The sequence below is a fragment of the Acipenser ruthenus genome, chromosome 11, assembly GCF_902713425.1.
Source record: "Acipenser ruthenus chromosome 11, fAciRut3.2 maternal haplotype, whole genome shotgun sequence".
In the NCBI taxonomy this organism is placed as follows: Eukaryota; Metazoa; Chordata; class Actinopteri; order Acipenseriformes; family Acipenseridae; genus Acipenser; species Acipenser ruthenus.
In genome coordinates, this window is record NC_081199.1 from 4,779,247 (window position 1) to 4,791,503 (window position 12,257).

A 12,257-nucleotide genomic window follows, 5' to 3' on the forward strand; every position below is an offset into this window, starting at 1 on the left:
TCCTTTCTTTTAGGAGCGAGACTGCTAAAATTGGTGCGTTCCAAATGAGGGAGAATGTATTTGTCTTTTGATTGTATCTGCTAGTGATTTAAGGACTCTATACTGCAGTTTTTCTATATTACTGACCACAAGAGGGAGCTGGTTCTCCACACATCCAGTACAGTAAAGCACACCACCATTTGAATTAATACTTTTTCATTATTTAACAGCACTATGTAACTTTTAAAAGAAAGACTACCCTATGGTAAGTAAATCGTTTCAGTTTCTTATACTATAAATTTAAATAAAATAAGCAGACATATTTGCATAATATTACTGTGTATGATAGATGGATAGATTCGTTTGGCGGTCTGCTGTTTGCAGCTGATTTCTCTGTCCTATGTATACCTCTGTACACTGGGCTCGGAGCATTTTAAAGGTAACAAAAAACATAATCCTGGTGAAGTGTTTCTTGTATGTTGTTCTTTGTATGTGAATGACTGCTTGGTCCTCAACATTTCCTGTAACCTTGAAGTAACTAGAGTAACATTTAGTATCTTTTTAATTTTTCATGAGAGAGCTCAGACCCAAACACATTTCACTGTGATAGAAGAACTGCGGAATCTCCGATGAGCTTGGTTACTGTTCTGGAAATGAATCAGAAAGATAAACCCTTAAGGCACTCCTCTGCCATTCCTGTGTCTCTGTTGGATGCTGACACTGATTGGGATTGTGCTATACTTGTATTATCCCTACAATTTTAGTGCCTGTGCAAAATAGATGTTATATATCTATATCTATATATGTATGTATATATATGTATGTGTGTGTGTATGTATGTGGTTAATGGATAGATGGATTAAGTAAAACAAAACAAAAAAAGTCTATCTGAGCCGTTTTGCTACCACAATTTTTATATGCCTTTTTTAAAATGTATTTGTCAGGAAATTAGATGCATATGATAATCGTGCTTTCCGCTTCGTTAAACATGCTGCAGGGTCATGGGCTCCACAGTGGAATCTTCCTGTGACCTGAGCAGTCATGTACAGTAAGTGTGTTAAATGTTATCATGCTTGAAGTGAGGCTTTGAGTCAGTTAGGGTCACGTCCTTGTCAAGAGAACAGCAGGGAAAACCTGGCTGCCCAATGTTTAATATTTTTGGATGATTGGCTTGCCACAGTCCAACCTCATTCTTGGGACAGAGAGGCAAGTAGAGCAGAAAAATCAATGAAAGGAACATGGTGCATATTATATACTTGGTAGATACTATTACTGGCACCTTAACAATACACTGATTTATTGTTGTTATCATTGTTGTTTTTATTTAGCAGTTAAAGCCCCTGGGAACCGTTCTTCACAGTTCATTATACATTGTTGAGATGCATGCAGTATGCAAGTCATTCTTTGCTTAGTTAATAACTTATCAAATGTTAACTGATGAAGGGCGACACACCGTAGATTGAACTCGGCAAAAATAAACTTTGCACAAACGTTCCGGAGGCAGCATTCAAACGATGCAGAACATAACATATAACACACCCTTACCAACATGCTCATGGTATTCAAACGATGTGGAACACAATATAACTCACCTTTACCAACATGCTCATTCAAATGATGCGGAACATAATATATATAACGCACCCTTACCAACATGCTCGTGGCATTCAAACGATGCAGAACATAACATATAACACACCCTTACCAACATGCTCATGACATTCAAACGATGTGGTACACAATATATAACTCACCTTTACCAACATGCTCATTCAAACAATGCAGTACATAATATATATAACGCACCCTTACCAACATGCTCGTGGCATTCAAACGATGTGGAACACAATATAACTCACCTTTACCAACATGCTCATTCAAATGATGCGGAACATGATATATATAACGCACCCTTACCAACATGCTCATGGCATTCAAACGATGCAGAACATAACATATCACACACCCTTACCAACATGCACAAGTCATTAAACACACTCCATTGGTGTGACCAGGAGCTTCACTAAACAGACCATTTGAGAGCCAGGCATTAAAAATGTTGTGTGAAGATAACAAAGACAAGTGATCTAGTTTGCAAAACGGCAGTAGCAAGGAGGCAAGATGTCTTCCTGGCCCCAGCTCTGGAGTTGTGCAGTAACAGGATACATCATTAAAATTGTTTTGCAGCTGATGTTTATATAGAGATATTAATTAATTACAGTTCAATACTGAACAAAGGTTCAATAGTTTTATTTTTTTATTTTGTTTGTGTCACAGCAGGATCAACTGCCAAATATACAAATTATAGTACTGAAGTTTATTTTAAACATTACAAAATAATAAGCAACAGCACTTTTATAGATGCATTTAAAATAAAAAATCCTTTCAAATTTCAGATGGTTGCTTTCCAAGATCAGAAACAGCAATAATAAAACACAATAACCACACATCTGTTCAAATCGTTTTTATATATCCATACAAAACTGTGCAAAAAAAATTTACAAGCTTACTACTGAAGGAGAATTGGATAGTGACACTGCGGAAAAATCAGTCGTGCTACCAATCTCATGGCAACTGTTGTATGCTAACAATACATATACAGCTATGATATTCCTGATCTCTTCATTAGGAAATCCCTTTGGATTATGAATGCAGTGTACCTGAATCAGAAGTCATAACAGAACACAGATCTACATATTGCAAGTCAAGATTGTGTGTGAACAAGGGAAAGGTTTACCTAACATTACAGTTATTGATGCAGAGCATGCCAACGTTCAAAAACTTAATTATTATTGACCTTACACTGGCTGCATGCAGAGTCTTAACCATGGGGTGGAAGTACACCAGGCCACTTCTTATTATGCTTCTCCACAGTCTATGGAGCTGGCACGCTCCTCGCTGTCATTACATTTCACACACCAATGGAAACGAGTGCTCACTAAAGTACACTGCTCTGGTTATTATAGCAAAAGGCCCTGTCTGTCTTGGCTGTGTTCAAACCCCAGCAGTGACTGCGCCAAACCAAGAGCCCAGCACTGAACTGTTACATTGTATTCCTATACAAGGTAGTACGGACTTGACTTTTTCTGTGAACAAACACATGTAGCTTATAGACTGAAAGGAGAGCATATCTACTGTTGCCATCAAACAGTATGTTAAGTATAATTAATACTAAATAAAGTTGAGCAGCCTAACATGATTGTAAAAGAAAAAAGTCAGCATTGAGAAATACTGTATTAATGTGCCTGCTGATTTTGATTATTTTTGTCTTTTATCCCATTACGACTAAACCTGTACTCAGCCATCCACCCAGCTTCTGTGTGTCGACAGCCTTAATCTAACTTTGTGACTTTTGCATTCTATAGACAAGTATTTCAGTAGGTCAACCTTTTCTTATACTCAATTGACCTACTTCATTTGAATAGAAATTGTGACATGCTCAGTCTTAAAGTGATCAACTAGACAGCAACAGGAATTTGTTTGAACCTTTGGAATGGGAAAAAAGGTTGCATTTCTGTGAAGTGCAATAGCTTAACTTGGAAAATCGTATAGGGATGCTACGGTACTTAAACTTCCCCAGTCCTGGGAGATGTTGAAGTCCTCATTCCTTCATATAAAAAAAAAAAAAACATGGAAAATAAGCACCCCTTTTAAACTGTATACAAAATCAATGAGCCTACAACAGGAATCATTTCATTATGATTAAGCCAGTGAAAATAAAAAAAAATCATAAGACCATCACCTTCTCTGTTACAAAATGTAGACTATAAACTAACAATATCTTGCATGCCTTTTTTTTCTACACCACCATTTACTGGTGGCACCATCCCTGGTGATTCCACATTGAGTCTGTTCCTTGAGGTTTTTTTTTTTAAACAGCTCAACTTGCATTGTAAAACTCTCTTTTATACGAGTTCAGTTCCCTTACAAATGGCAGTCTTTGTATGGCTTTTAGTCCAAGCCTACCAAAGAAACAAAAAGAATCAGAAGCCAGGGGCTGCCTTTTTCAGGTATTTGAGTTTGGAGCCTCTTCCGCTGGGACAGACTGCTCTCACGCTCCTGGGGTTCCCACTTGGTCCATCAGTGGGCTGTTCCCCTCCACAGTCTCCTCCACTGGGGTCTGGTGAGCGCTGACCACCACGATGTTCTCATCCATGATCTCACAGGTGGGGTTTGTGAAGGCGGACAGCGGGAGCGTTATCCTCTGCATCTCTCGTTCGTACACGCGCTGGTCGTGCTGTTTCTTCAGATCTCGCCCTCTGTTGATGAAAGAATATGTTGAAATCAATTGAAACGTCTACTGCTGACAAGCTGGGGCTACCCTTAAATGTGCATGTTTAGTTTCTTGCTAATCTTTTACTTCTCATTTTGTGGTACAGAATGGTAATATGTGAGATTTTTGTAACCACTTTAGATCGCTAGAATGCAATAGAAAAGTAATGCTGTGTAGGCCAAGGTCATGATATTGCCTGTTCATAACCAGTTTAATCTTGGGATTGACAACTGGGCTGTCTTATTCTATTAACTTTGAATTGCTAGCATTATTCTATTTGAATTTGAATTACTGGGCTATGCAATTATATTAACTTGGGTGCACTGCAAAAAACCACCCCATGTATATTGAGCCTTGTGATGAGGTTTGCACACACTGCTGGAGAATGAGTTAAGCTGCTGGGCATACTCTAAATACCGGACCTTTCCAATCAAGACGCAAGCTTGTGAATTTGATAGTGTACAGACACACACCCGTCTCTGAAAAAGGAACTCACTATTTCCCCCCAGTCATTGGCACAGCCATGCTTTCCTTTTTGCAATGCTCAGATATGATATCTCTGCAACCTACACTACAGCTTGCCTGCCTTCCAGGAAAGACAACAACCCAATCGCTCTGTCCTTCATCATCAGAGATCAATTTAGCAATGCTAACAAGCAATACTGCAGAACATGTATCCCCTATTAATTCCCCCTCTAAAGCACTGCCATTTTTAGATGTCCTGCTGATTCTACAAGAAATTACAGCAGCTTAAAACCCAACACACTAACCCCTGTGGACAGATCTGCAAGGAGACACAGTGCTAGCAGCTTCTCAACAGAAATGTTGGGTTGCAACATGACTGACGCCGTTGTCTCAAAGGCATATGCAACTAAACCTCTTAAATCGTGTCATTATGTAGTAACAATGAGCCTTGCAAACACAGCTGCTAATGAGATTTTGGATCCAAGCTTAGGAAGACCTGCAATCCAAACATTACACAACACACAGTGTATTCATCATTTTCACACACTCACAGTTAAATAGTTTTATGTGGCAGGGTTGACGTCTGTGTTCTATCCCTGCATAGGCACTCACCAGACCCCCTCCCCCAGTCACTTCTACCAATACTTGGCATAAAAACCAGGCAAGTCTGGGGTGACTGTCCACATCACCAAGAAGTCCTACTGTGCTTTTAAGATACTGGAATATCACCAACTTACAAGGAGCACTGATAAATACTGCGTGCATGGCTTGCTGCACTGTTTCTATACTGACCTCTTGTAAAAGTACCCCATTGTGATGCCCACTCCCATTATGATTATGAGAGCCATCATGAGGATTCCCAACACGTACCCTGAAAAAGGAAAGGATGGAGTCCACATTAAAACACAGAGAAGTTCAGGACAATGAAAAAGAGCTAGGAATGTTTGTCTTGCATGCAGTTCAGTGCATAACACAGTACAAGCCACTTTCATAATCTTACATACTGAATTCACTTTAGTTGAAGGCAGTCAGAACTAAGCAGTCAGACCTTTAACACTGAGATAACCCTCTGTATTTGCAAATGCGTACACTGTGAAGTAGTTGAAGTTAAATCTGTCAACGTCATGTTATTAGAGGAACCTCTAAATAAAGGCAAAGGGCTGAGCTGGTTTAATCAGACTCATCAGGGACATACCCAGGGTGCCCAGGTCCTTCTTCTGCTTGGGCCCGGTCCGGACGCGCTGGCTGATCCCTACGACAGGCTGCACCGCCGCGCTCTCGCTCTGGGAGGGGAGGGACTTGGCCGGCTCAAAGACCTGGGTCTCATTGGTCTCATTGGGCTCAGCGACTTGAGGGACCTCAGTCACTGTGGCTGGAGGAGCCTGACCTGCAACCGAACGAGAGGAAAGCACCATTCAAATCAACCCACAATTCAGTGTACACTGATGTCTAGTAACGCACCGTTACTCTTCTCTCGACTGGGATTTTCACCTATAAAATAAATGCAATATTCAAATAACATGGAATAGCTTAGTAGAAGGGTTAAATTGATGCACAGAATGTCATCTGCATCAACATGCTCTGCGTATAAACCCGGATGTGTCTGCTCTATGCAGGTATATCTGGTAACACGTAGTAGAGCTCAATTACAGAGCAAGCAGGAGAAAATATATTATTAAATGCATTTGTTTTCTTCTTGATCGTATTTGATCTAGTTCTAGGTTTCTCCACATGGTAAAGGCAGTGCTTTGATAACAAATCCGGCAATTAGAATCCCACACAGCAGGAGAGAGAAAAATCAATGCAAATTCTGCACTTTGCATACAGCTAAAAGCAAGGAATAAATGGTGTTAAAAATGTGAATGAGAAAGGAATTTGTGGAGTTCCCTTAGTGGCCTGAACATGAATGAACTGAGTCAGTACTGTGTAAGGAGCACAGTACTATAGTTATGAATGCACCAACACAAACGCAGCCTCAGTCAGTCTTGAACAAAGCCTTTTATCTCCCTTAAAAGGGGTTAAAAACACAGCAAAAAGGTGAAACATTTAAGTGCAAATGAGCCTTCACTAACGGAGCTTCCACTGGGTCAGCAGAACAGGCTATTAAACACACAAACATCTGCTCAGCTACAGATGGAGGGGCCTCTGCAACCCCCACACAAAAAAAAGTTGTTTACCAAGTAAGCCTGACAGATGAGATCACCACCCCCACCCACCCACCAACGAAACGCTGTCTCTGAGGCAAACGCACCAGCACCAGCCAATCAGACTGCAGGAGGGGCGCGGCTTCAAATCGCCCCAAGGCAGCTGCAGTACTAATAAGTCTCAGTTTCCTTTCTTGAGGAAACAGACTGCTCATATTGTGTAATAAGAAGCCAAGGCCCTTTGTTAATGTTTAACTGATGTTATCTCCCAACAGTAGCATTGGCAAATGATGCGATCAGTTACATACTGAAAACAGAAATGGAAAGCAATAACAATCTTGCACCAAACAGGACCTGTAGCATCGTCATTACTTGTTATATAAGCATTTCTTTCTGAAGTTGCAGCTTCAAGTTTAACAAACCATGCAAGAAACAGCTGCAACCGGTTAGCATTACAAAGCAGCTGTGCAGCCCTCAACTATCCAGCACACGCCCCAGGCCTGTTTATGAGCAGGTGGCTACAGCTCACTGCGATGTGGAGCTGCAGCTTCAACTGTAACGACACAGGACTGGCTGAAGTCAGCACGTGCCCGTGGAGAACAGGTGGTCTTTGTGAACACTTGTTAAATGCACACGCTTTACATAAAGAGGAAGTTTAATGGCACTTACCAGCGCTGGAACAAAATATTGATTGATTTTTTCCATTTGTTTTGTTATTCTTTTTAAAATACAGATCGTGATTACTTTATTTAATTAAGCGAAATGAAATCCTGTAGGCAACACAATGCTCTTTCAACAAAGGAGAGAAATTGTGTTCCATACAGATTCATGAGATTTTGTTTGGTTTCATCCTTCAGCTAACGCACTGCGTCTCCAATCCGGAGGCAGGGAATAGGAGGTCTACTTCCCAATGATTAAAGGTTTCTCATTGACAGCAAAGAGGACAATACCTTTGCAGGTGTCAATGGCACACTTCTGTCTCTGCACTCGGTTGTCCTTGCCTGTCACGTAGCACCATGGTTTGTTATCGCCATCTGGGTTTCGGCAGTAGCTGTGGTCCCCAACGCCTGCAGAAGAAACAGCAGAATATAAAAAAAAATAATCCATTGAACATGGGAGTGAAACATCCCTATTGAATACATTAACTGCAGGAGGAATCGCTCTCCTCAACCCCAAAACTGAACCAGCACTGCCTCAGAGTGAGAGGGGGTAACCCCTCTCTGTCTGGAGCTCCCACAGCGAGACCCCAGTTAGTTTGGAGTGGGGAGTCCGGAAGGAAGTGGAGGAGAGTGCAAAGCAGATATCATGCGAATTGGTCTCTGGATAATGCATCTGTGCCAATATTTAGTTGGCTGCTGGTCCGGAGCCTCAAGTCCTGCGCATTGTTGCCATGGCGCAAAAATAAGGATATCTTTGAATGGTATTCAATAGGAATGGGTCAGGCAGCCCCTTCCCATAGCCACACATCATGACAATGCTGTGATGTCATAAAGCCTGCAGTTGTGTCTGTGAAGTAGTCTGGGGGCAATTGAAAGAACCTTTACACTAAATGCACAGTCCTTAAACAAACACAAATCTGTGTTATTTTAGCAGGTGTCACTTATTACACTCTCATGTAGTAATCAACGTGTAGTATTTGTGGTGCAGGACTCCTATATAGTAAAGATGTTGCACCCTATCAAGAGCGGTACATTACCACGGAGCAGTCCAACATTCATTCCTACCTGAGCGTACACTAAGAAAACGTATTGTTACCTGTCTGCTGGTCTGGGAAGGCAGTTGTGTTGTAATCTCTGCTCGTGTTCCTCCAGTTTAAACACTTCTCTCCAGTTGATGTAATCTGCTGCTCGCCCCTGTACTCCTGACCGTTGGAGCGGATGCATTCTGTAACAGGAGATAAGCCCATGTAAACGCATGGCAAGGCTTACTGTGTAAGGTCTGCCCCCAGTCAGAACAGCTACATCACGGTTACAGTATACCGCTTCAATCTTACATGTAATCCATGCTGTGGTCAAAGTATCAAATATGGACAAAGCTATTTTGATAAAACAAAAGCAGTTTATTTGATTTGTAATAGTCTATAACAGTGGACAAAAAAACACAATTATGCTTCTGAAAAAAACGACAAAAAAAACACTTTTTTTTGCTTGTTTGTCAAATGAAAAACAGATTCTAAATTAGAATTTAGTACGAACCCCTTAAGAAGTAAAATGTTGAACAACTCTATGTGCGCTCATATCAAACACACACAAAAACAAGAAAACGGAAGCTAATGTAAATAGGTATTTAAATTGGCACGCACCGCAGCAACGCGTGGAAAACAAACTGGAGTTTTTTGTTTTTTTTTTCTCTCTTACAAGGGACCATCACTTAATTTAACACCTTTAGCTTTTTTCCTGTGAAAATGATTAAAAAAAAAAAAACACTTTTTCTTACCTTGAACAATTGATGCACCGTCCAGAACGGCAAGCCTCAGCAACACAACTTGCACGACTAAGAACAACATTCTGTAAACTATATATATATTTGCAGTATACAATAGAAAATAAAACAAATTGTACCCCCCAAAAATTGCAGCAATAAAACCAGTCTAACCCCGCTTTGTCTTCAGAAGAGCCTGTGCTGTTTTGTTCTCTAGCAGCACACTGCTCTTTCTTTCTCCGCAGGAAAGCCCTTGTTTTTCTCGACTCCTTTCCTCTCTGTCGCCTGGTAAACAGCCTCTCTCTGAATCAAGAAACTCCCTTCTGATTCTGCCACTGCAGTTTCGCGAGCAGCGCCTTCAAGGTCCTAGACCCAGAGCTGTATCATCACCTGCTCTCAACAACAAACTCACCTCCTGCCAGCTGGAACAAAAGAGACACATGACAACTAACCAGCTGCTGTTGCACGACCCTCAGCTAAGTAACTGAAGCCTCCTCCAAGGACTTTAAATGTTTTACTGTAACAACTTTCCAAAACTACGCTGTAAAATGTTTGACTTTTTGGACACAGTGATTTTAAAATGCAGTACCTTTCCAGTTGCTGTTTTGCATACATACCCTACAATATATATGCGTACTGTAGATATTGTCAGTGGTATTGCAGTACTTCTTTGTAAGCGTTTTAATTAAAAAACAACTAAACTAATGCATGTCACTCTATAAAAGTGCAATTGTTTAAAAAGCGTGTACCAATAACACTGTTATCCAAGACGATTCTGTATTTAACAAAGGTGCGATTTCTTTAATGCCGTTGCCCATGAAACAAAGACTACAGCACCCAACAACACTACAGTCCTATAATATGCTACAGGACTTGTGTTTATGGCCAGTGCTGTAGTGTTTTTCACACGGAAGGCTAAGGGGAGTCTGAAACATTGAGCCTATCTGTCATGAAATGCACACAAGCTTAGATAGGGTGTGACTGTGTGTGCCCCTTGCTGTGGTGAAAGTGGACTTTGACAAGATTGTAACAATGTTTTTTTTAATGTGTTTAATGAGATAAGAAATGTTCATACAGCACATTATTTCTCTGTTGGTCCCCACCCTCTTTATCTTCTGTTGATTAAGCTGTATGGTCAAGACTTACATAAAACAATATTAGGAGGAGTATATATATACTTTCATAGGTATACAGTCTAGATTTGATAATGATGTATTTCACCTTTTATTTCAATAAGTAATTACATCCCTCATTTTTCGACTGTACCCATGACTTTCTGGGATTGTGTCAGTCTAAATTAGGGATCACTCCACTCAAGAGTTTTTTCTATTCTGCTCTGTTCCATTACACAATTCGGGAGCTGTTAAGAGCTCCGTTCACCAGCGAGCTGAGAGAGAATCCCTATGAGCTATAGATCTGCTGCCAGCAGGAGGGAATCTGATAATGGGATGGTCTAGAAACCGCATAGCTCTTATTATGAGTGTGATAAGCATGACATGAGGAGATACACAGTGTTACCCAGGCCCTGCCGGTTCATCAGCTGATCGATTCAGCTAGGGTTCCAAAACCGAGATCAATCAATCTTTATTTTATATAGCGCCTTTCATAGTGGACCACCATCACAAAGCGCTTTACAAGAGTAACAACAAGAAAATCCATAATACTTTAAATACAGAGAAATGCATAATACATGATATACAGTAAAAAACAATGCATAATACATTAAATACAGTGGAAAGTGCATAATGCATGAAATAATAGCAGCAACACAGCAGCTAATAGCAGATATCAGGCTTAAAGAGCATGGAAAGCAAGAGAGAACAAGTGGGTCTTGAGAGTTGAATTAAAGCGACGCACCAAAGCTGGGAGAGAAGGAACATTATCACTGCAATATGATAGCGAGGTACAGGGACAGGACAACACATTTGAAAAATCAACAACACAACTTCAACGGGGTATTGATTTGAGATGGAAGGTATGCATGCAAGGTGTTTTCAATTGTTCTGGAGGAGCGTGTGATCGTTCTTAATGATTACTGATTCCTTTTAGGGAAGTCGGGGTGAAAAACTGCGGTGAAGCACATTCTTGAGACTGTTCCTCGTCTAGCATGATCAAATCTATCAACAGTGTGCTAGATCTACTGTCTTACCCATCCTATCTGAAACTAGAAGGGAGATGCAGCTTCTCTATATACTGTATTACACAAGCTGTTGATACGACGCACTCATGAGTCATGGAAAGGCTCTTGTTGCACCCAGGAGAATTTTGACAGCTGGAATTGAGCAACTGGCTCCCCCTAGCAGAGAATACTTGATGACAATGATATTTCTGTGTTTCAAAGATAAACAAGGTGTGATGCCAAGTGAAGTAGAGGCCTGGAACAGGGCAGAACCGGTTAGTTCAGTTGAGAAATACGACGACTGCGAGACAGCATCTATATGGGAAAGGTTATTGTCATGGTGAAAAATGGTATCCATTTTATCCAGCATATACATATTGAAGGCTTGTGTTAGCATTTAAAATAACATATTAGGGGAAGTCTTAGGGACCTCTTCCAGATTCTCCACCTGTATGAAAAATAAAATATGCAGCCATACCACAAATGCATTTAATTAGATTTCAAATGGTGTGAGAAATACTGGCACTACTGAATCATTACTGAAGCATGGCGAACCCAGTTGCATTTGTGTAAAAATGCTGTCTTTTAAATATGTTGCTCTTTGAAGGTCTGTATTGTATACAGGACGACAACAAACTCTGTATGGGAGTATGTTTATTTTTCATTCATGAAATCACTACAGCGTTTTATATAACTGTTAATATGTGTCTCGTCACCATGAATTCATGTCAATCTAATCAATCAAGAATATTATAACTTACTGTTATCCACAATTACCCTTTCATATTTCTTGAAAGCAGTAGCTGTACCGGTATATCATGTGATATTCTGTGTTTAAACATGTCCTGTTTTTCTC

The 12,257-nt window shown here is 40.4% G+C and overlaps 1 protein-coding gene across 1 annotated transcript; it reads right to left on the reverse strand.

Moving 5' to 3' along the window:
- Window positions 1–2,213: 2,213 nt before the first annotated feature.
- On the reverse strand, window positions 2,214–9,706 carry LOC117427103 (phosphoinositide-3-kinase-interacting protein 1-like). Its single transcript, XM_034045476.3, has 6 exons — window positions 9,298–9,706; window positions 8,617–8,745; window positions 7,812–7,928; window positions 5,913–6,104; window positions 5,510–5,588; window positions 2,214–4,238 (listed from the first exon to the last, which is right to left on the reverse strand). Exons 1-6 carry the CDS (start codon window positions 9,365–9,367, stop codon window positions 4,031–4,033), a joined length of 795 nt encoding a protein of 264 aa, XP_033901367.3. The 5' UTR covers window positions 9,368–9,706; the 3' UTR covers window positions 2,214–4,030.
- Between the last annotated feature and the right edge of the window lie 2,551 nt (window positions 9,707–12,257).